Source organism: Schistocerca serialis, chromosome 1, assembly GCF_023864345.2.
Source record: "Schistocerca serialis cubense isolate TAMUIC-IGC-003099 chromosome 1, iqSchSeri2.2, whole genome shotgun sequence".
Classification (NCBI taxonomy): domain Eukaryota; kingdom Metazoa; phylum Arthropoda; class Insecta; order Orthoptera; family Acrididae; genus Schistocerca; species Schistocerca serialis.
In genome coordinates this window covers 310695817-310721370 of record NC_064638.1, presented here as the reverse complement: position 1 = coordinate 310721370, position 25554 = coordinate 310695817, and the positions used below count along the sequence as shown (strand labels likewise).

The 25554-nt window shown below is 41.4% G+C and overlaps 1 protein-coding gene across 3 annotated transcripts in view; it reads right to left on the bottom strand.

Moving 5' to 3' along the window:
* LOC126469507 (Golgi reassembly-stacking protein 2) overlaps positions 1–25554 on the bottom strand; it is a 54927-nt gene that overhangs the window by 25436 nt on the left and 3937 nt on the right. For all 3 annotated transcript variants that reach the window (XM_050096648.1, XM_050096642.1, XM_050096638.1), the window contains exon 4: positions 7858–8061. In XM_050096648.1, coding sequence (XP_049952605.1) covers positions 7858–8061 — 204 coding nt within the window. The remainder of the gene's footprint in view (positions 1–7857; positions 8062–25554) is intronic.

Genomic DNA, 25554 nt, shown 5'->3' with positions numbered 1-25554 from the left:
CTACCTGGTCAACACAACTGAGGAAATAATGACCGTTGAAAGTCACCATGAAGGAGTAAAGCCTTCAGTCAACCTTAGATGGCTGCCATTTGAAATTGTACACAGGTGGATTGGGAGTCAGCAAATGGATAGCACATGGGAAATGGTTGCTCGAGTATGTGTCAGAAATAATGGACCACTCAAGACAATGGGTAAGCTGGACAGTGCAGAATGAGAGGTCCAAATGGGAATATGTGTGCATGGTGTCTGAAAGGAATGTTGGTGCTCCAGTGTTAAGGTAGATGAGGTTGAGTTGACTGAGAAGGTCAGCCAAGAGGGCACCTCTCAGACAAGTTCTGGGAGAGCCCCCAAGGGGATGGTGCACATTGAAGGCACTGAACAGAAATAAGGGGCGAGGTAGCTGCACAATAAGCTGGAGGAAGTCGGCCGTGGTGACACTGACTGACAGATGGATGTAAACGGTATAAATAAAAAAGGTAAAGCGAGGAAGGAAAATGTGGACTGCAACGACTTGCAGCAAGTATTTACAGACATTGTTTGACTATGAATGTCATCCTGGATGAGCAGCATGACTCCTCATGAGATGAAATGCCATCCTTGGGAGGAAAGTCAAAGCAAACTGGAAAGAAATGTGAGAGGTCAAAACAGTCATGAGGACGTAATTTTGTTTCCTGGAGGCAGAGAACAAGTGGATGATGTGATTCCAGGAGCAGCCATAATTCCTCCTTGTTGGATCTAAGGCTGTGAATGTTCCATTGGAGGACACTCATGACATGGAAATGGAAGGAGGGAAAAAAATGAAGGTGTGTCATCTCAACGGCTGCCAAGTGCTAGCCTTCCAAGACACTCTGCTACAGGGTGCAGAGGCTAGATGACCCTGCTCCATTACATCTACACAGGCATTGGCATTCTGCCTCAGTTGGTCTGCGGAGTCCAGGGCAGAAAAATGGTTGGTGCTGTGCACTGGCGACACAGAGGTCGAAGAGAATCTCAGAGTCAGCGAAGGAGAAGACCATTTGTCTTTGATTTCTTGGAGTCTTTGCGGTTGGTAGATGACAATTCAGATGTTTGTTGGTTGGAGGGACGTAAAAAGTCTTCGCAGGTGTATTGCTTCTATCCTTTTCAGCCTGCTCATAGGGAAGCAGGTGATTTTGCCACATGAGGCAAAATCTGGTGGCTTGTTAGACAGCTGGAGGAGGAGACGGGAATACTATTGTGGTGCTGGGCAATTTTATAACTGCAGTGCTGAATTTGAGATCACATGTCTACGTGGCCACATCCTTCATGGGGTGAGATGTAGCAAGAATGGTACCGTAAGTTCCAGACTGTAAAATGCAGGGTTTCCGACTAGACAACAACTTGTGAGCGACAGGGTAAGGCACTTTTTCCTTCTCCTGGACAGCTCGCTCGTTGAGATACATGGGATGATCTTGGGAGGAAGCTGCATCATCACCACTGTAACTGATACAGCAGGGAGAAGGAGATGGACAATCACCCTCATGAGCGTCCCTACCACATGTACACATTTGGCCAGGTGTCGCCAGGACACTGAGTGCGGTTGTAATGATGACACTGATAGCAGCGTATTGGGTTTGGAATGTAAAGTCGGACTGTGATAACTTCATACCTGCTTTGATCTTCAATGGAAGCACTGCAATACGAACGGTGAGAAAAAGAGTGCATGTGGACACTAAGGATGCATCTACCTTTTTCATCACTGCATCGATGCCCTGATCAGAGAGGTATGTTTGGACTTTTGACTCGGTCAGACCATTGAGCCGCCTAGTGTAAAAACACCACACGAGGAATTGAGCATTTGATGGGCCTCGAAATGAGCAGGATAGTCATGGAGGAGCTAAGCTGCAAGCAGTTGTTGTGCTTGAGAATCACAAGTAGTCTCCAAAAGGAAAGTGCCACTATGTAAATGAGAGCACGATTTCACAGGGCCGGCAACTGCATCAACACTTTTCTAAATAATAAACAGATTAACAATAGCCAAGGACTGACCATCTTCAGTATGAAGAACCGAGGTGCAGCTGGGAGGGTCTTTGATTCATTAGCCTCATTCTGTTTACTTTTAGTAGACGTAGATTGAGAAGTTGATGTTTGGCTCACTGGGAGAAAATCCCTATGACTTCCAGCATTTCCGATAGCATGCTCCTACCAACTGGGGGCCCACCTTAGGGGGGGAGGGGGGGGGGAACTCACCCACCTTAGGTGATTGTCTCAACTTACGTCACACCTCCTGAACACCTGACAGAGGAACAAATTGGCAATTTGGGAAGTTAAGAGCTCACGCAATCACCCCTCTCTGGGTCTGGCCTGTACGAGGGGGTATGTGCAAAAACTACCTGTCGACACGTTACGCAGACACCTGTTACACATCAGATGCATGAATTGACCTTCAGGAGTGCGCAAGGAGGAAGAAGAAAAAGAGGAACCTCAAACACCACAGTGGAGGAAGGGTAGGAGAAAGGAGATGAAGAAAGAAAAAAAAAAGAACAAAAAGAGTGGAGGAACCATTCTAATGTCATGCTATTGAAAATGCAGAACACATTCACAAAAATAACCCAGGCACGTTCCCCAAGTGAGGGGAAAAAGAACAGCAAGAGGACAGACATGTAGCACGGAAGGAAAAAGATGCTGCAAAGGCTGGGGCCCCATGGTACCCAAGCATGAACTCGCCGAAGAGTGGTGAGCCTCCAGGGGGAAACAAATTTACTGCATACTCATTAACAGGTTGAAATTACCATGACCTCCTGTATGATACAATACATGGAGTGAAGACATACAGGGTCCATGGCTAGACCATAGCAATGCAAGAACGTACTTCAATAAGTAAAGTGTAGTTTCTAAATTTTCACATTTTTAGTGATTTTTTACAAATTTTATCAATCTTCTTGTTGCTTACTGCTATTTGGCACCCTGCAGTTCTCTAACTGCCATGGTGCATATCACAGCATTATTTTTCCTTCATTTTGTGGCAACAATTTTGAACTTTTAAACCTACAATTCCTTAGTTGACCCCCCCCCCCCCCAAAAAAAAAAAAGAGAACGTCTTATCTTGTGTCACTGACACTAAAGATGCTTGAAGACACATATTTCAGTTCTTCACCAGTAAGAACTATCATAGAAATGCATACACAGTTTCTTCACCGGTAAGAACTATCATAAAAATGCACACACGGTTAAATTCTACACCACACACACAGACAAAATAAAACTGATGAATATCAACATCTGAAACATGCCAAAGACCAAAGAAAGGATCAAGAGAGAATATGGTAAAATAATAATCATCCCGTATCTCCTATTCCAGGTCTATCAAAAGTGTATGAAAACCAGTTGCCATCCAGATTCAAAATTTTATTGAAGAGTATGATATTAGTTTGAAATCTTATTAATAAGATTAGCACATCATTAGACAATAAGCATAAACTTAATTTCATCCACTGCTGTCAGCGTTGCTTTGGTGACTGTTACCTTTTGAAATAATAAACAAGTTGGCTTCAGTCACAAATCACGGTTCATTTCAGTGCAATGCATTTTGAGTCCTACGGGCTTGATCAGTCAATTTTTTCCAATTTAGGTAAAACCTGTCCTGTTAAGATAACGTACATATAATTATGAAGTAGCACCTTATGCGTACAATTAATTGAAGACTGTAAAAAGTTCATGAAGTTCACCTTCTCTCCCAAAAACAGGAGTAGAATTTTTGAAGGGAAAAATAAACTTGCTGAAACAATTGTTTATTACATGAGATATGTGGATGATACTATATCCTTTATCTGATGACAAAAGATGCACTTCAATTCACTCTATAATAAAGCAATGTCTTCTCTGAAAACTACCTTGAACAAATAGGAAACCCACTCACGATGGAAATATATTGCGTCTAATGGCAACAAAGAGACATGACTTCTTTGAGGATTCCGCATCAAAACTGGTATCAGTGATCATGACACAGTTGTGGCTACAATGATTACCAAAGTACAAAGGGCAACTATAACACACAGAAAGATTTATATGTGTAGTAAACTACATAACAAATAAGTAGTGTCATGTCTCATTGAGCAACTGGAAACTTTCAGCACAGGTCAGGAGCATGTATAGGAACTTTGGCTCAAGTTTAAAAGAAAAGAATAGCTGGATACATATGTACCCAGTAGAACAGTTCATCATGGCAGGGAACCTCCGTAGTATACAGTCACTGTAAAGAAATTTCCACAGAAACAGAGATTACTGCATAACAGGTGAAAAACAAAGTGTAGGGGAAAGAGATGTTGAATGGAACACGTTTCGCTGTCAAGGGAGCAATGTGTGATGCCTTCAATAACTACCATAGCCGGATACTGTCAAATGACATTTCCCAAAATCCAAAGAAATTCTGGTTGTATGTGAAGGCTGTTAGTTGCACCAGAGTTAGTGTCCAGTCCCTAGCAGATGTGACAGGAACTGAAACAGAGGGTAGAAAAGTGAAAGCTGAAATGCTCAACTCCATTTTCAAATGTTCCTTTACCAAGGTAAACCCATGAGAGTTGCCCCAATTTAATCCTCATACCACTGAAGAGATGAATTAAATAAGCATTCATGTCAGTGGCTTTGAGAAACAGCTGAAATTATTACAACTGAACAAAGCTCCAGGTCCAGATGGAATCCCTGTCTGATTCTACACTGAATTTGGCGGCTGAGTTAGCCCATCTTCTCACTATAATCCATCGTAGATCCCTCGAACAAATAATCATGCCCAATTCTTGGAAAAAAGGCACAGATCACACCCGTCTACAAGAATGGTAGCAGAAGTGATCCACAAACTATCATCCAATATCCTTGACAATGATTTGTTGTAGAGTCTTAGAACATATTGTGAGTTCAAACATAATGAAAAGAATGACCTCTTCAATCCCAACCAGCATGGTTTTCAAAAACATCGATCATGGCAACCAGGTAGATGCAGTATTTCTTGATATCTGAAAAGCATTTGACTCATCAGTGCACCTATGCTTATTGTCAAAAGTACGATCATATGGCATATAATGAGAAATTTGTGGCTGGATTGAGGACTTTTCAATAGGGAGGACACAGCATGTTATCTTGGATGGTGAGTCATCGTCAGATGTAGAAGTAAGTTCGGGTATGCCCCAGGGAAGTGTGTTGGGACCCTTGCTGCTCATGTAAATTAATGACATTGCATACAATACTAATAGTAAAATCAGGCTTTTCGCAGATGATGCTGTTATCTATAATGAAGTACTATCTGAGAGAAGCTTCATAAATATTCAGTCAGATCTTGATAAGATTTCAAGGTGGTGCAGAGACTGGGAACTTGCTTTAAATGTTCAGAAATGTATAATTTTGCACTTCACAAAATGAAAAAAAGTAGTATTCTGTGACTATAATACCAAGGAGTCACTTCTGGAATCGGTCAACTCATACAAATGCCTGGGTGTACAACTTTGTAGGGATATGAAATGGCATGATTATATGGGTTTAGTCATGGGTAAAGCAGGTGGCAGACTTCAGTTTATTGGTAGAATACTGGGGAACTGCAATCAGCCTACAAAGGAGATTGCTTACAATTACTTGTGCGACCCATTCTAGAATATTGTTCAAATGTGTGGGACCTTTACAGCGTATATTGAACGTTTTCAGAGAAGGGCAGCACGAATGGTCACAGATTTGTTTAGTCCATGGGAGAGTGTCACAGAGATACTGGGGGAATTGAAATGGCAAACTCATGAAGACAGACTATCCCATGAGAATGTATTAAAGTTTCAAGAACAGGCTTCAAATGATTATTCTATAACCCACTACATATAGCTCACACAGGGATCGTAAGAGTAAGATTAGAATAATTTCTGCATGCACAGAGGCATTCGAACATTCTTCCCACGCTCCATACACAAATAGAACATGAAGAAACCCTAATAACTGGTACAATGGGACGTACCCTCTGACATGCACTTCATGCTGGTTTGCAGAGTACAGATGTGGATGTAGATATAGAAATTCCACAGTAGAATACAAAACAAATCAGTTGAAAAAATTTCTTCGGCCTCACTACAGTTAATGAACAGCAAGAACATCGAAATACACGAATCACCACATCATCCAAACACAAATAAGTATGCTGCACTTAGATCCATGCTGAACAGTACACACACATTATCTTTAAAATCCAGATAACTGATACAAGAAAATCAAAGCACAATGCAATAAATAATGGTTATTCAATAAAATCAATTGACAAACTAGCAAATAAAATAAAGGCCAACATTAGTTATAGAAATATAAATAAAGAAGTTTCTGGAATCTTTTGTGACCTCACAAAAAGCTCTGACTTAGTAATCATGCATTTCTTATCTACAAATGTAACGAGGGTAGTGTCCTATGTTGGCTTACTTCATATCAGTGCAATAGGAAATAAAGTGATTGTCTTTGCACATGCAGCAAATTATTCTTCCACATTGAAGTCAGTAACACATGGTGTACCACAAGGATCTATTTCAGGACCTCCTACGTTTTTGTTCTACATTAATGACCTACCCATCAATGTAAGTGCCCCAAAAGCTTTTGCAAATTTTACATCTGCAATGAGGATGATGAGTTACGAAATATCCCTGCCATCGTCATCAATACAATAAATCCTCAAGAAACATGGTTTCAGCTCAGTGAATTAATCCTGAATATCCTAAAAAAAATGATATGATGCAGGAAAAAATAACACCAAATTAAAATAACTCATAATAATCAAGACCTATAAGTGCACTGAGCAAAATATTTAGGATTAAATTCAGATAAGAATGTAAATTGGAATAAATATGTTTAGTACGTAGTAAACAAATTATGTGACTTTGCATTTGCAAAACAAATATTAGATAGTTGTCTGATATGGACACAAGAAAAATAGCATGTCACAGCTACTTCCAATCAGTTATAAGGTACAGTATTGCTTTTTGGGGTAATTGCTCATACTGAAATTTCAGAAAATAATCATTAGAAACATGTGTCCTGTAAATCCAATGAATTCGTATCACCTGTTAACTACACACCGGAAGTTACAAATTCTTCCCTCCCTATAAACCTACGACACTATTATCTTTTTACAAAGCAATTTACAATTATTCGAGGAAAACCTTTCCTAATCACTCATACTATATGACAATGCTGATTTCATGTGCCCTGCTCATTGTTTAAACTTATATTCTCGTACTCCACAGCACATGAGGAAAAAGCTACATGATCCTCTACTTCAGCAATTCTACTACTCACTCGAAGATTTCATCAAGGATGAACAATATTTTGAGCAGGATGCAGTTTACAGATTTTTTCTTGTGTAAAGGTAGTTGTCTTTTCATAAAAAAGTTATAAAAATGTTTATAAATGGCTATGTCTTATTAACAGGATTTATGTATCAGTAAATTTGTATTACCCATTCTTGCAACATGTATCTTGTACTCTAATCAACTGATTAACATCTGTATCTTATAAGACAAATAAATCACAATTCACAATTGCCAACTAAACCATGTATTGTAGCCTGGCGATGTAATCTACAACTCTGTATCTCCTACTTTTCCAAGATTCTCCTTCCTTGAAAGTTAGGTAACAAATTATTCAGCAAAATGTGGCTCTTTGACAAATTCTACTGTGGCTACTCACTGACCATTGCTCTGTACTAAAGATACTGTACTACAGCCACACATACTGAATGCAATAAATGGCAGACTACTCTTTATTCAGTGCTCAATAAATGGGTGTATTTCCAACTGACAGACTGGGTTCAAATTTTTCTGTTAATTTTAAATAGCATATAATGATTACCAAAAACAAGGAATTGTGATTATTTCTACTTACCAGCACATGCCATACATTTTCATTCGCTCCCTCAAAGGAGCAAAATCTTATACTGACACCAAGTAAACCCTGGCCTCCCCAAGTAGTACTTGGTTCAATAGATACCTCACGGACAGACTGTGTCTTACTACTGTATACTGTCATTTGTAGCTTCTGGCCTATACCTTGCTTTAGCAGTTCTTTCAGCGTGTCATTATCCTGATCCTGCAATACACGAAAAACAGGGTAAAATTAATTATATTTCTTGTATGTGTGTGTGTGTGTGTGTGTGTGTGTGTGTGTGTGTGTGTGTGAGCGCGCGCGCTGGGTGGGGGTGCCTCATATGCGCCCATATCAGGACCATAGAACAGAAAGAGACGCATTAAAGGCAACTATATGTTAATCCCAATCGGCAGAAAGAAAGACAGTTAAAAACAGGGACTTCCTCTTGTAGAAAGGGCCATAAAATACACCATAGATGCAACAGAGGTCCTGAACTAAAGATCAAATGTCATTTGCCATATTGCTACAATGGATAAAAAGAAAAACTTGGTCGAGAACATGTGTGTCGCTCACTAAAACAGCTGATAACTCAGACAGCAAAACATAAATTAGAACGTAAGTGGTTACAAAAAGGGTATTCTGCCAGGAAATGGCGGGCTGTCAAAGGGCAATGAGCACAAAGTGGTGGGGGAGCACCACTTAACAAATCGCAATGGCTAAAAAGACAATGCCCATTACACAAGCTAGCTAACATGATCTCCTCACAGTGAGAGGTGGTCATCCATACTGCTGGGAGAGGCTTCATAACCCACAGCTTGCTCCCATGAAGGGAGGACCAGTGGTAATGCCAAAGTGACACCACCTGCTGATAGACAGCACACAGAGGTCATCAGAGGGACTGTCAGAACCAGCGGGCTGAGGTACGAGGACTGCAGCCTTGGCAGCAGTGTCAGTGGCTGCATTTCCTGTCAGACCGACAGCACCAGGAACCCACATGAACATCACACTAGCTCCATCAAGAGTGAGCATGTGTCAGCTTTCCTGGACCCCTTGCACTAAGGGATGGATGGTGTACAGCACACAAAGGCTTTGAAGGGCACTGAGAGAATCAGAGTGGATGACGCAATTGAAAAGCCTGTGTCGCCAGATGCACTGCGTGGCCTGATACAGGGCAAAGAGCTCTCCTGTAAATACTGACCAGTGTTCCGGAAGCTGATACCAAAAAATGTCAGTACCAATGACAAAGGCACACCCGACACCATGGTCAGTCCGAGAGCCACCAGTGTACACAAAGGTACTATCGCAAAGTTCCGTGCGAAGGTCATGAAACTGAAGGCCATAGAGCAAGGCTGGAGTAGTGTCCTTAGAAAATGAACGAAGGCCAAGGTGAACACGGGCCACCACACGAAGCCAAGGTGGTGAATGGTTCACACCCATCAGGAAAGTTGCAGCTAGCATGAAGTTAAGCAGCCAGAGCAAGAGCCAAAAATGAGGAGAAGAGACGAGGGATGCACCCATACTAGTGACCAAAGGAGTCATTGAAGAAGGAGGCATACAATGGGTGACCACCCATGGCAGACAAATGGCATGCATATCTGCTGAGGAGAAAGTCACAGTGGTAGAACAGCAGCAGTTTGGCAGCTTTTGCATACAGACTCTCAACCAGGCTAGTGTAACAAGCGCCACTGGCCAAGCGGATGCCATGATGGGAGGGTTGTGTTGAGACAGCGTAAGAGAGACAGATGTGTAAATGTATAAATGAAACACCCATAGTCGAGTTTCAAATCAACAAGGGGTCGGTACAAACGGAGGAGGGTCGTTTGATCTGCTCCCCAGAAAGTACCGCTGAGGACCTGTAGAACATTTAGTGACTGCACACATGGGCTGCCAGGTAAGACATGTGGGAGGACCACAAAAGTTTCCTATCGAGCATGATGATGACGATGATGATGATGATGATGACGATGATGTTTGGTTTGTGGGGCACTCAACTGCACAGTCATCAGTACCAGTACAAAGTTCCAATTCTTTACACAGTTTATTTTCTTTTCACAATCCACTCTAGTCACTCTCACAAGTGGTGGTGATGATGACAACAGAAACACCCAGTCCCTGGGCAGAGAAAATCCCCAACCCAGCTGGGAATCGAACCCGGGACCCCGTAATCCAGAGGCAGCAACACTAGCGCCTAGACCACGAGCGGTGGACTCCTATCGAGTATGAGCTCCACGAATTTCATACTTTCAAACAAATGGAAGAGCAACAGACCCATGATTAAAGATGATGGAACAAAACCCACTGCGCCGGCAGAAACTTACATAAATCGTTTTGTCAGTGGAAGAACAAGACACATTGTTGATGCTCCATGAGTAAAGACGACTGAGACATTGCTGACGATGCCGCTCAATGAGGCAAGTCCATGGAGAACTGCAATAGATGGCAAAATTGTTAACAAAAAGGGAGCCACAGATACCCGGCAGGAAACAGGCCATTATAGGGTTAATGGCAATAGCAGAAAGGATGACGCTCAGGACAGTACCCTGAGGCACATCGTCTTCCTCCATAAAGGTGTCCTGAAAGAAACGAGGCATGCGGCCTCGGAAGCCCCACGTGTAGAGTGTACACTGGATACCAGTTTCCAGCAGGTGTCGTAGGCTTTCTCCAAATCGACACAACCATTGCCACAACCTGAGATTTCCACAGAAAACCAGTTATGACATGGGTGGACAAAGTGACAAGATGGTCAACTGCAGAACGGCACACTTGAAATCCACACTGTGTAGTGGTTAGTACATTAAATCACCTTACGAACACAGTTGGCGAGAGAAATGGGGCAGTAGCTAGAAGGAAGGTGTTTGTCCTTACCAGGCTTACGTATGGGTATGACAGTGGCTTCACGCCAGCATATGGGAAACATGCCTCTGCCCAGATGCAGTTGTACGTATTAAGCAGAAAGTGCTTGCCCACTCGAGAAAGGTGCTGCAACGTCTGAATGTGAACACTGTCTGGCCCTGGGGCATAGAATCGGGATGAAGTGATAGCATTATCTCATAGTAAAGTCAGCTTTGTAGCACTCACTATCCTTAGAAGAGAAGGGTATTGCCCAAGTCTCCTCTGCTCGTTTTCGATGGAGGAGGCAGGGTGATAATGGGAGGAGCTCGAAATCTCCACAAAATGGCGGTCCAAGATTTTGGAGATAGCAATAGGATCCACTATGACACCGTCTGTTACTGTCAGGTTGGAATTGCGGAATGGACCTTGGTACCAGAGAGCCATCTGAGGTTGGCCCACACAACGAAGGTGGAAGTGGAACTATTAAAAGAACTGTTAAATGAAATCCAGCTATCTGTTTTGCTATTCCGAAGAACAGGACAACACTGTTCATGCAACTGTTTATAATGAATGCATTTTGTCGTTGTAGGATGACGGTTAAAAATGCAGAGAGCACGTCTCTGCAGATGAACTGTGTCGCAGCACGGTGTGGATGAAGTGGGAGGAATGGAATGGTCAGCGGTGATTGTAAGGTATTCGACTAGGTAATCACAACTGAGGAAATGATGTTTGTCAAAGGTTGCCAGGGAGGAATAGAGCCTACAGTCAGCCTTAGACAGCTCCCATTTGGGTTTGCAAATAGATGGGGTAGGAGTCAGCAAACGGATAGCACAAGGGAAATGGCTGCTCGAGTATGTGTTAGAAAGAACAGACCACCCGAGACAATGGGTAAGCTGGGCAGTGCGGAAGGGTAGTTCCAAATGGGAATAGGTGTGTGTGGAGTCTGAAAAAAATGTGGGTGGTCCTGTGTTAAGGCAGATGAGGTCGAGTTGATTGAGATGGTCAGCCAAGAGGGCACCTCTTGCACAGGTTCTCGCAGAACCCCAAAGAGGATGGTCTGCATTTAACGGTACAAAGCGAAAAACTCAAGTGAGGAAGAAATATGTGGATTGCAACAGCTTGAAGCCAGGTAGCAGGCAGATGGGTTGACTATGATCATCATCATAAGCAGCATGACTCCCCCATGAGATGGAATGCCATCCTTGGGGGGGCGGGTCAAAGCAGACTGAGAAGAAATTCGAAAGTTCAAAGCGATTGTAAGGACACAATTTTGTTTCCTGGAGGTAGTGTACAAGGGGCTGCAGTGATACTAACAGCAGTTGTAAGTCCTATATGTTGGATCAAAGGCTGTGAATGTTCCACTGGAGAAGAGTCTTGATGGGGAAAAATGAAGGGGGTGTCACTTCTGCAGCTGCAGAGTGCCAGTCTTTGACAATTCACCGCTATAGGGCACAGAGGCTGGAGGATTCTGCTCCACGAGGTCTACAGAGGCATTGGCATTCTCCTTGAGTCGGTCTGCAGAGTCCAGTGCAGAAAAACAGTTGGTGGGGCGTACTGACAACACGGAGGTTGGCTGGGCGAGGGCAGCATACGGCGACACCATCTAAGAGGATCTCCAAGTTGGTGAAGAAACAGAGCGTTTCCCTTTGTTTGACTTCCTGGAGCCTTTCCTGATAGCAGACGAAGACTCAGATGTTTGTTGGCTGGAGGGACATAGGAAGTCTTCATGGGAGTATTCCTTCTGTCCTTTCCGGCCTGCCGGTTGTGTAACAGGTGACTTTGCCCCATGACGTGGAAGTTTGGTGGCTTGTTGCACAGCTGGAAGAGAAGACGGGTATGCTGCCATGACACTGGGCGATTTCACAACCACGGCAATAATTTCGAGGTCGCATGACTGCGTTGCCATGACCTTCATGGAGCAAAATGTAGCAAGAACAGTACTGTTGGTGTCAGATGGTTGAACGCAGGGTTTCCAACTAGCCAACAATTTGTGAGCGACCAGGTAAGGCACTTTTTCCTTCCCCCAGATCTCCTGGACAGCCCACTCATCGAGGTATATGAGAGAATCTCAGGAGGAGGCAGCATGGTCGCCAATGCAGTTGATACAACACGGAGAAGACGACGGACAATCACCCTTGTGAGCATCTCTACCACAGATTACACGTTTGGCTGGGTGTCGACAGAACTCTCAAGTGTGGTTGTAACAATGACATTACTAGCAGCGCACTGGGTTTGGAATGTACAGTAATACCGTGATAATTTCATAGCCTGCTTTGATCTTCGATGGAAGCACCACTATCAGAAGTGAGAAAAAGAGTGTGTGTGGGCATTATGGATGCATCAACTTTTTCATCACCCAATGGACTGCAAAGACACTTTGATCAGAGAGGTATGTTTGGATTTCTGCCTTAGGTGACTGTTCACACCTCTGCTCAGACCTCCCGAACACCTGACAGAGGGATCAATTGGCAATTTAGGAAGGTAGCAACTCAGGCAATCACCCTTCCCTGGGGCTGGCCTTTACCAGGGGTACGTGTGAATCTTACCTGTCAACACGGGGCTGGGAATTACGTGTTACCAGTCACCTCTTACGCATAAGATGATGGACACGGTCAAGGAGTTTCAAAGCGGAAGGAGCTGCTGAGCCATAAACCTGACTACCATAATCTAGTCTGGACAAGACCAGAGCATAGAAAAGATGGAGAAGAGTGGAGCGGTCTGCACCCTAAGACGTGTGGCCAGGAGGCGAAGAGCATTAAGCTTCCACATACATGTAGTCTTTAGGTGGCGTATGTGGGGCGGCCATGTCAGCTTATCAAAAATAAGACCCAAGAAATGGGACTGTGCTACAACATCGACGTGGTGCTTGCCTAAATAAAGTTCTGGATCGAGGTGTACTGTGGGTCAAAAAATGCGTAACCCACACTTTGGAGGGACAAAACTGGATGACATGGGCGGAGGCCCACACAGAGGCCTGCTGGATGGTGCCTTGGAGTTGGCGCTCAGCAGATGCTACAGAGTGAGAGCTGCACCAAATGCAAAAATCGGCGACGTACAATGCGGGGGTAACCAGAGGCCCAACAGAGGTCACAAGCCCATTGATGGCGATGAGGAAGAGTGTGACACTTAGCACAGAACCATGTGGGATATCATTCTCCTGAATCTGAGGGGCGCTCAGTGAAGTGCCAACTTTAATCTGGAAGAGCCTGAGAGATAAAAATTCATGGATAAAAATTGGAAGGGGACCATGGAAACCCCAGTCTTGGAGAGCAACTAAAATGTGATGGGACCAAGCCATGTCATATGCCTTATGTAGGTCAAAGACCAAGACAAGGTGCCAGCTGTGAATAAAAGCCTGTCGGATGGCCCAGAAACCACACTGATAACGGGGCCAAAGGTCCCGAGATTCGAGTACCCAATATAATCTGAAGCTGACCATCCTTTCAAACAGTTTACAGAGTTCATTCGTCAGGCTAATTGGGCGGCAGCTGTCAAGAGACGTTGGGTTTTTCCTGGGCTTAAAAACAGGGATAACTATACTGTCTTGCCGTTGAGACGGAAAAGCACCCATGAGTCAAATGTGGTTGAAGACCCTGAGGAGATGTTGCTTCTGGATTACATCCAAGTGTTGGATCATCTGGTTGTGGATGGAATCCAGACCTGGGGCTGTGTCTCGTGAAGAGACAAGAGCCTGCGCCAATTCCCACTCAGTGGAGGGAGGATTATAGGGCTCAACGTGGTGCAGGACGAAAAAGAGGGGGTTCTCTTCAACTCTGTGTTTCTAATGGAGAAAGGTAGTAGGTTAGGAAGACGATGACTATGCTGTTGCAAACTGTGATGCAAGGTGTTCTGCAAGGAACAATGGATCAGTGCACAGAGCACCTTGGAGGTTCAGACCCTGGACAGGTGACTGTCGCTGGTAGCCCAGAAGGCTGGGATGACCATTGTATGGAAGACATGAGGGCAGGGGAGAAGATCGTGAGATCAATAGCAGAGAATGTGCCATGAGCGGCATTGAAGTGGGTAGGGGAACCATCACTGAGGAGACACAAATCGAGGTCTGTGATAAATTATTACATGAAATCCCCCTCTGAAAATTTGTTAAATATAGCAGGGAATAGCAGAGAGAGAGAACTGGTGAGAAATAATAAAAAGAAAAGGTTTTCATAACAAAATTTCGTGAACTAGATCATGGTTGTCCTCTGAACGAGATCAACAACCAGCTTTGCGGCAGTTCGCAAGCTACTATTAGTGATGCGCTTTAAGAGAATAAGAAGAATTAAATGTTTGGGGAGAAAATGTTAAATTTATTAAAACCATTTACAATGAAGAAGAATTAAGAATTTATGCGTTGGAAGATAGTTGACAGCAGTCTCTAAGGGTTGTAAAGACATCAGCTGTATTTCCCTGACATCCAGTGCAGCCAAACGCTGTTATGTCTCCTGCTCACTAAGTCTTGGTGCTATGTCTCCAGCTCATCCCATCCACTGTCAGATGCTGAATCCATGCACTCACCTTTAGTGATGCAATTTGCCTATCACATCATCACTGCAATATGTCAGCATATTAACAACAAGAGCTATACATCAGTTCAGAAACTGGTATCTATATTGCTTCCAGTCATTCCTTATGTGAAAACTGTGGTGGTGCATACGGTGTGGGCATTATGAGCTGTTTAACAATTGGTTTACTGGTATTGTCATACGACATTTGACACTGCAATGAATCATTAATTTACACTAATTACAACTTATTATCTTTATCACTGAATGCCGATTGTGACTAGAAACATGGAGGCTAACATTCCTGAATGGTTTAAGGTTTTCAGAAAAATTTTAAACCTTAAACTAAATGCAAACAATTAAAGCATTAAAGCACAGACTGAAAATATAAAAGCTGTCAGGCTGAGTTAAAGACAAGCATAAGAACTGAGTTAATCTAGTATTCAAGTGCAAGGTTCCAAATTAAAAGCAAAGGTGGAATGTGGGGAATCACTATAACGTACAAGTAAATAACTAAATGTCACAATTACAACACCAGTATGTTCTTTGAGAGAGGAGTTAAATGTTGTGGTACTAGAACAATGTGATTAGGTTTTTGACAAGGTTAATTGACAGTTCAATGAGGTAAATAACAATTTGAAACAAGTTAAAAATTTAGCTGAATGAAAATTAGATGAAGTGCATAAGCAAATCTCAGACACAGAAGCCAGGTTAAATGTTTCAAAGCACGGGGAGGGGTCTGATGTGGCTGCTGTAACAACGTCTATCCTTGCAGCTTTAGAAGATAGTGTTTACGACTTAATAGGACAGAAAGTACAGAACAAAATCAAGTCATTTGCCTGTACAAATTGATCCACAGCTAAGAGGGAACCAAAGTGGAGTTAAGGAATAACATACCTCTTTCCCCAGAAATGGTACCTGGTAAGTCTATTTGGGAAAGATTATTGTATTTTGAAGCTAATTTGCAGTTGAAATGGTGGGACACACATCTGAAAACATTTAGTCAACAATTTTGTAACTGATGTGCAGATTTAATTTGTTTACTGACACTGTGTCAGTTTAAACATGTATAGTAATTTGGTCTCAGTTTACATGACCTGTCTCATATTTTTGGAAGGTTGAGTATAGATAACATAATGCTAACATCTATGAAAATAATTACTTATGAAAAGGACAGTGCCAACCTTAAATATATATTTGTCTTTGCGCTCCATGCTACATCAAATGTTGATTAAGTATTTCCGAAAGATAAAAAGGCAATGAAAATGCATGTTTGAAATGGGCTGTCGATGACCTCGAACCTACATTAGACAAACAGAGGCGTGTGGATTGATTGATGTATCGAGATAAGTGCCTTTGAGTACATTTTTGATACCACAGGCACTTATAAATGAATATTAAATGCTATTCTGCCTCACATCAATTCACATTTTTTGTGGATTGATGTCTGCTAGCTAGGTTCTGAATCATCTGGTATATTCTTGATGTACGGAACTAAATTTCTTCCATCTTCTCTGTGAACATTTCACTTTCTGGGTTCTGTCCAATTTCCATAAGTTATGCATCCTTTCACTATACTACAATATGTTAATCTGCAGATGCCACTTCAACATCTCAAAAGAACCACTGAAATCTGAAGATCGCTTTTCTGCATACAAGTTTATTACACACATAAATAGATGGCTATAAAAAACCATTACCTATAGTATTCCGAAGAAGCAATAGTACACTATGTTAGCACATAAAGCTAAGTTACCCAATGTTGAAACTGTTTTGTTATCAAGGTGAACACACTCTCGCAGACGAATTCCATGCACATAGAGAGAGAGAGAGAGAGAGAGAGAGAGAGAGAGAGAGAGAGAGAGAGAGAGCCGTAACCTAACTAGATAATAACCCATGATAGTCATAAATATTACAATCTGACACTTTGGTTGCTATTTCCGTTGACCATAAAAGCAACATAAAGGAAATCTGATGTGGCCAGATATTAGCATCAACGTATTTGATGGAGGATAAAATGAGTAGAGACTAGGGCTGTCGATAAAATATTGATGAATATTGGTGATATTTCATTTCTGATATATATGTGAAAACGGCAATATCAAATGCTGATATTTATATTTTACAATATATTTTTTCACAATTTTCGCAAATACTTCTTGAAACTGTTCTTTTTAAATCGTAGTAGAACATGATTTCACTTCCACTGTATGAAGTAGTCTTACTATTTTTTGAGCTTTCACCACGTCTGGTCTCTCTCTTTGACTGTGTGAAGCAAGTACAAGTGGAACAACAGAAGTAGTACAATTGCATGGGAGGGGGGGGGGGGGGGGGGGCAGTGTGAATGGAATAACCAGATCTCCAATGTGAAAAAATACCACACAACTTTGTTAAAAAACATTTTTAATGCAACTAGTGTGCTGCTACTTCGCATCGGCACTATTCCAAAACAGTTGCTTCAATGATGAACAAAAGTCTAAATTACAAGATTGGGCTATGCAATGGGTGGAGACGTCTGTGGTGAAGTGCTGACATAATCGACACTATGCAGTACCAATAGAAACTGGAAATGTTTACTTTCACCACGCAATTTTCCTACAGACGGGTGAAAAGGTTTATTAAAACATGTAGCCAACAACAAATTAAGAAAGTAAGGTTTGAGAGGTTAACCAGAATGAAGTAATGCATGACTCTGCACCATTTAGACAACACAACAGTTGACAAAAAAAGTATTGTAACACAAGCTTTTCATCTGAAAGTCCCATTATCAACTTACAAATTTTCAAATTAAGTGTCTTCCTTTCAATTGTTGCTCTAATGGGGATAGACATGCTGCTAGTTTGTTAATGTATAGAATATCAAATAAAAAGTCAATACTTAAATATACAACTCTAAAACTGGAAGTATGTTTACAATGTGCGAATGATTCCTTCAATATATCAATAACTTTTTTAGATACAGCAAGAGCTGATAATGACATTTTTTTAAATATTGACATATCGGATTCCATACTCTTTTTCAAATTCTGAAGGTGGCAGGGGTAAAATACAGGGAGCAAAAGGCTATTTACAATTTGTACAGAATCCAGATGGCAGTTATAAGAGTCGAGGGGGCATGAAAGGGAAGCAGTGGTTGGGAAGGGAGTGAGACAGGGTTGTAGCCTATCCCAGATGTTATTCAATCTGTATATTGAGCAAGCAGTAAACGAAACAAATGAAAAATTTGGAGTAGGAATTAAAATCCATGGAGAAGAAATAAAAACTTAGAGGCTTGCTGATGACATTGTAATTCTGTCAGAGTCAGCAAAGGACCTGGAAGAGCAGTTGAACGGAATGGACAGTGTCTTGGAAGGAGGCTATAAGATGAAAATCAACAATAGCAAAACAAGGATAATGGTATGTAGCTGAAATAAATCGGGTGATCCTGAGGGAATTAGATTATGAAATGAGACACTTAAAGTAATAGATGAGTTTTGCTTTTGGGGAGCAAAATAACTGATGATGGTCGAAGTAGAGAGGATATAAAATGTAGACTGGCAATGGCAAGGAAAGCGTTTCTGAAGAAGAGAAATTTGTTAACATCGATCATACATTTAAGGGTCAGGAAGTCTTTTCTCAAAGTATTTGTATGGAGTGTAGCTATGCATGGAAGTGAAACATAAACGATAAATAGTTTAGACAAGAAGAGAATAGAAGCTTTCAAAATATGGTGCTACAGAAGAATGCTGAAGATTAGATGGATAGATCACATAACTAATGGGGAGGTACTGAACAGAACTAGGGAGAAGAGAAATTTGTGGCACACCTTGACTAAAAGAAGGGATCGGTTGGTAGGACATGTTCTGAGACATTAAGGGATCACCAATTTAGTACTGGAGGGCAGTGTGGAGGGTAAAAATCGAGAGGAAGACCAAGAGATGAATACACTAAGCAGATTCAGAAGGATGTAGGTTGCAGTAGGTACTGGCAGATGAAGAAGCTTGCACAGGATAGAGTAGCATGGAGAGCTGCGTCAAACCAGTCTCTGGACTGAAGGCCACAACAAACAACAATATCGGATTCCAAATATTTTTACAAATATCGGCAATCCTAGTAGAGAGCCACATACAGATAAGAAATGACATGCTAACATCCAGCCTATGTCTGGTACTAAAAGATATAAGGATATTTGAAGCAGTAGCATGTAAATAAACTGGCAATTGTATTAAATGGTAATTAGGAATCTATATTACAAGAGACTACAGAATGGTTGCTTACAAGGCTCTGAATTCAGGTAGGGTTTATTCATTTATTTAAAGAATTTTGGAAGCAGAAAGATATTTCCTATTGACCAAGATACTGTAACTATATATACAGATTGGTGAAATGGTAGGTTATATGAGTGTACAAATAAAAGGATGAGCCACACCACAAATATGTGTGAAGATGAATAGTGGGACCCTATCACAGTGAAAATGGATTGTTAATGGAGAGTTATATTTTTGTGGTTGAGGTGTAATTGGTGGTTCCTATAGCAGAAGGATACTACTGACTTTTCAGGCTTACTCCAAAGTTTTCAGGTAGATAAATTTACCTAAAGTTACAGTCCAAATAGTAAATAAGTTTGATGACCTGTGATAGTCTTAAGTAAATCATGGGTGCAAGGAATGTTATATGATTATAAGTCTCACGGCAATGAAAGGGTTGCTAGATGTTCTGAGCATTTAGCTCCTCTAGCTGATGGCAGAGTCATGCTGCAATGAAGCTATTGCAAACTTATGTTTTGAGGGCTGCAGTTTATTCACAAATTACCTGAAAAAATTGGGTTTGATAACAAAAGGGTAACAAGGTCCTTGAGTATAGTTGGGGAATATTCCATTGCAATTTTGTAGTATTTTGTATGCTTTGTATGCTTTTCATATAGTGAATAAGAAGCCTATTAGTTAATTGTTTGGATACAAGGTTTTATGAAGCTAGAAACGCAAATGGTTTGCATATTTTCTGTGTACTTAGCTCAAACACGTTATCAAAATGTAGAAATAGCGTGCAACTGATGCATTGCGAAATCGTTACCACCATAATTTAAATAACTAACTGGAGTAATACCACATACACAATTTTGATACGGGCACTGATATTGACTGTAACCAATATGTTCAATGTCAATTGTATGGAAAGCTTTAAATGAATGTAGCGTGTAAACTAGATAATTAGAATCAGTTAACCTAGAGTGTTAGCACTCGTAATCTGAAATATAAGGAAAAGAAATAGAATGAACTTACCCAAATGAATACTTAGTACAAATGAATTATGTTCATGATTCAAAGTTTTATTTATTTGAGGCTTAAAGAAATACTGTAAATATTTTTTAGGTTAGACAGTCTCGGGAAAGATAAAAAAGGGCTCCAGTCTCAAAGGGTACAGGCAAAGAAACAACGAGAATCAACCAAGCAACAGTTGGTACTGTAATCGTAAATTGTTGTAGCTGTGTCAGAAAAGTACCAGAGCTTCAAGTGCTGACAGAAAGCACAGAAGCTGAAATCATTATAGGAACAGAAAGCTGGCTAAAGCCAGAGATAAATTCTGCCAAAATTTTTACAGAGGTGCAAACCGTGTTCAGAAGGTGGGGAGTGTGTGTGTGTGTGTGTGTGTGTGTGTGTGTGTGTGTGTGTGTGTGTGTGTGTGTAGTAGTAGTAGTAGTAGTTTAAAAAATGGTTCAAATGGCTCTGAGCACTATAGGACTTAACATCTGAGGTCATCAGTCCCCTAGAACTTAGAACTACTTAAACCTAACTAACCTAAGGACATCACACACATCCATGCCCGAAGCAGGACGCAAACCTGCGACCGTAGTGGTTGCGCGGTTCCAGACTGAAGCGCCTAGAACCACTCGGCCACAACGGCCAGCAGTAGTAGTTTATGTTGTAGTGAAGTTGAAATAGATAGTTCCTGCAAATTACTATGGGTGGAGGTTATACTCAACAGCTGCACCAAAATAATAATTGGCTCCTTCTACCAACCACCCAACTCAGATGATATAATAGCTGAACAGTACAAAGAAAACTTGAAGTACCCCCACTCATACAGTTATAATTGGTGGAGACTTCAACCTACCCTTAATTTTTTGGGGAAAATACTTGTTCAAAGCTGGTGGTAGACAGAAAACATCTTCCAAAATTGTACTAAATGCTTTCTCTGAGAATTACTTTGAACAATTTGTTCATGAGCCAACACGAATTGTAAATGGTTGCGAAAACACACTTGACCTCTTAGCCACAAATAATCCTGACCTAATAGATAGCGTCATGACAGATACAGGGATTAGTGAACACAAGGTCATTGTAGCAAGGCTCAAAACCATATCAACCAAAACCACTATAAATGAACGCAAAATATATCTATTTAAAACAGCAGATAAAAATTCGCTTGATGCCTTCCTAAGAGTGAGTTTCCATTCCTTCCAATCTAATTACGTAAGTGCAGACCAGATATGGTTCAAATTCAAATATACAGTATCGAAAGCAATAGGTAGATTCATACCGCATAAGTTAATAAGAGACGGGACTGATCCACCATTGTGCACAAAACACATCAGAACACTGTTGCAGAAGCAACAAAAAAAGCATGCCAAATTCAGAAGAATGCAAAATCCCCAAGATTGGCTAAGTTTCACGGAAGCTCGAAATTTAGTGCGGACGTCAATGCGAGATGCTTTTAATAGGTTCCACAATAAAACATTGTCTCAAAGTATGGTAGATAACCAAAGCGATTCTGGTCGCATGTAAAGTACACCAGCGGCAAAAAACGGTCAATACCGTCACTGCGCGATAGCAATGGAAATGTTACCAATGATGGTGCCACTAAAGCGGAGTTACTAAATACAGTTTTCCGTAATTCTTTCACAAAAGAAGACGAAGTAAATATTCCAGAATTCGAAACCAGATCAGCTGTTAGCATGAGTGACATAAAAGTAGACATCTTAAGTGTTCGAAACAACTCGAATCACTTAAGAAAGGCAAGTCTTCCGGTTCTGATGGTACACCAATCAGGTTCCTTTCAGAGTATGCAGACACAATAGTGCCTTTCTTAGCAATCATATACAACCACTCACTTGACGAGAGGTCTGTTCTGAAAGACTGAAAAGTAGCACAGGTCACACCAATGTTCAAGAAAGGAAATAGGAATAACCCATTGAATTACAGACCCATATCACTGACCTTAATTTTCAGTAGGATTTTGGAGCATATACTGCACTCAAATATTATGAATCACCTTGAAGAAAATGACTTATTGATACATAACCAACACAGATTCAGAAAATATTGTCCTTGTGCAACACAGCTAGCTCTTTATTCCCAGGAAGTAATGAGTGCTGTCGACGAGGGATCTCAGATCAATTCCACGTATCTGGTGTTCCACAAGGTAGTGTCATAGGCCCTCTGCTGTTCCTGATTTACATAAATGACCTAGGTGATAATCTGAGCAGCACCCCTAGGATTGTTTGCAGATAATTCTGTATTTTACAGTCTAGTAAAATCATCAGACGATCAAGTCCAATTACAAAATGATCTAGAGAGAATTTTTGTATGGCGCAAAAAGTGGCAATTGGCACTAAACAAAGAAAAGTGTGAGGTCATCCACATGGATACCAAAAGAAATTCGATAAATTTTGGGTATATGATACATCACACAAATCTAAGGGCTGTCAATTAGACTAAATACCTAGGAATTAAAATTACAAGCAACTTAAATTGGAAAGACTGCATAGATAATATTGTGGGGAAGGCGAAACAAAGACTTGGCTTTGTTGGCACAACACTTAGAAGATGTGACAAACCCACTAAGGAGACAGTCTACATTACACTTGTCCGTCCTCTGCTGGAATATTGCTGCATGCTATGGGATCCTTACCAGGTAGGATTGCCGGAGGACAAAAGTGCAAAGAAGGGCAGCTCTCTTCGTGTTATCGTGCGATAGGGATGATTGTGTCACAGATATGATATGTGAGTTGGGGTGGCAGTCACTGAAACAAAGGCGGTTTTCTTTGCGGTGGGATCTATTTACCAAATTTCAGTCACCAACTTTCTCTTCTGAATGCGAAAATATTTTGTTGATACCCACCTACATAGGGAGAAACGATCGTCATTATAAAATCAGAGCTCAAACGTAAAGATTTAGGTGTTCCTTTTTCTCACCCGCCATTCAAGAGTGGAATGGTAGAGAAGTAGCATGAAAATGGTTTGATGAATCCTCTGCCAGGCACTTACGTGTGAATTGCAGAGGAACCATGTAGATGTAGATCTAGTAGAAATAAGGGATTAATGTTTAACTTTTTTAATTCTGCAATAAGGTTGCAGAAATAGCATTTTTAGTCGGTCATGAATGCTGCATATTTATGGTGACATACTTCATCCAAGAGACGGATATGAGGTGTCACATACCACCTCAGTAAAGTGCTGTGTTGCACAATGTTTACATGAGGGTCATTTAAAACTTCTCCCACAATGTGCTTGTACGACTGTTACGGTGGTATGATCAAGCTGAAATCAATGTCAGTTGTGAGCAAGACTTTAAGTGTGATGATCTTACACGTGTTTCCTGGTTTGTGTGGCTGATCACGAATAATGCAGTTTTAAGGCGGAAGCTGAAAGAGAGTTAGGTCAGGTTACTAAAGAGTTAGGTCAGATTACACATGGGTTACCAACATTCCTACACTGAAATTGAATCCCTATATGGTAAGAACCCAACGGAAATTTACTATGCTCAGAGAGGTGTGCGGAAATAGTGTAGTGGATTATGGCACATTATCACGCTATTAATCTGTAATACTTGATGCAGTTAACAAAAATGAATGGCAGACTGTTGTTACGTGGGGTGCTCTAAAGTTGTATGAAAGTATACACTGAAGCACCAAAGAAACTGGTATAGGCATATGTGTTCCAATGAAGAGAGATGTAAACAGGAAGAATACGGTGCAGCGGTCAGCAAAGCCTCTATAAGACCACAAATGTCTGGTGCAGTTGTTAGGTCAGTAGCTGCTCCTAGAACAGCAGGTTATCAAGATTTACGAGAGTTTCAATGTGGTGTTATAGTCAGCACATGAGTGATGGGACACAACATCTCCGAGGTAGTGATGAAGTGTGGATTTTCCCATATGACCATTTCATAAGCGTACTGTGAGTATCAGGAATCTGGTAAAACATAAAATCTCCAACATCGCTGGGGCCGGAAAAAGATCCTGCAAGAACAGGACAAACGATGACTGAAGATAATTGTTCAATGTGACACGAGGTGCAACCCTACAGAGAATTATTGCAGATTTCAATGCTGGGACATCAACAAGTGTCAGCGTGTGAACCATTAAACGAAACATCATTGATATGGGATTTAGGAGCCAAAGGCCCACTTGTGTACCCTTGATAACTGCACGACACAAAGCTTTACGCCTTGCCTGGGCCCATCAACAACGGCATTGGACTGCTGATGACTAGACACATGTTGCATGGTCGGACGAGTCTTGTTTCAAATTGTATCAAGTGGATGGATGTGTCAGGTACGGAGACAACCTTATGAATGCATGGTTCTGCAAGTCAGCAAAGGACTGTTCAAACTGGTTGAGGCTCTGTAATGGTGTGGGGTGTGTGCAGTTGAAGTGATATGGGATCCGATACATCTAGATACGACTCTGAAAATAACACATTCGTTAAGAATTCTGTATGATCACTTGCACCATTCATGTCCACTGTGCATTCAGATGGACTTGGACAATTCCAGCAGGACAATGTGGCACCCCACACATCCAGCATTATTACAGAGTGGCTCCAGGAACACTCTTCCGAGTTTAAACACTTCCAATGGCCACCAAATTCCGCAGACATGTACTTTATTGAGCATATCTGGAATGCTGTTTTCCAACCCCTTGTAGTCTTATGGATTTATGGACAGCCTTGCGGGATTAATGGTGTTGATTCTCTCCAGCAATACTTCAGACACTAGTCGAGTCCATGCCACATTGTGTTGCGGCACTTCTGCATACTCGCAGGGGCTCTACACGGTATTAGGCAGGTGTACAAGTTCCTTTGGCTCTTCGTTGTATATGACGTCTTTCAGTTCAGTTATTTGGTAGCTTTCTCGGAAGGAAGGAAGAAGATGTTGAGAGGGGAGCTATAACTCAGATAAACATACCAGTAATTTCAGATCTGTTCACTACAGCAACAAAATTATAACACAAAGTACCCCTCTGAATATTTGTTTAATGCAGCAGGGAACATTGCAGTGTAACACTTATGCCCCAGAGACCCCAATAAACAACACTAAGAGAATAGTATTGTTTACTACAAAGAACATTATCCAATAATTACAAGACCTCCTAATTACCATATAAATAATAATAATTATTATAA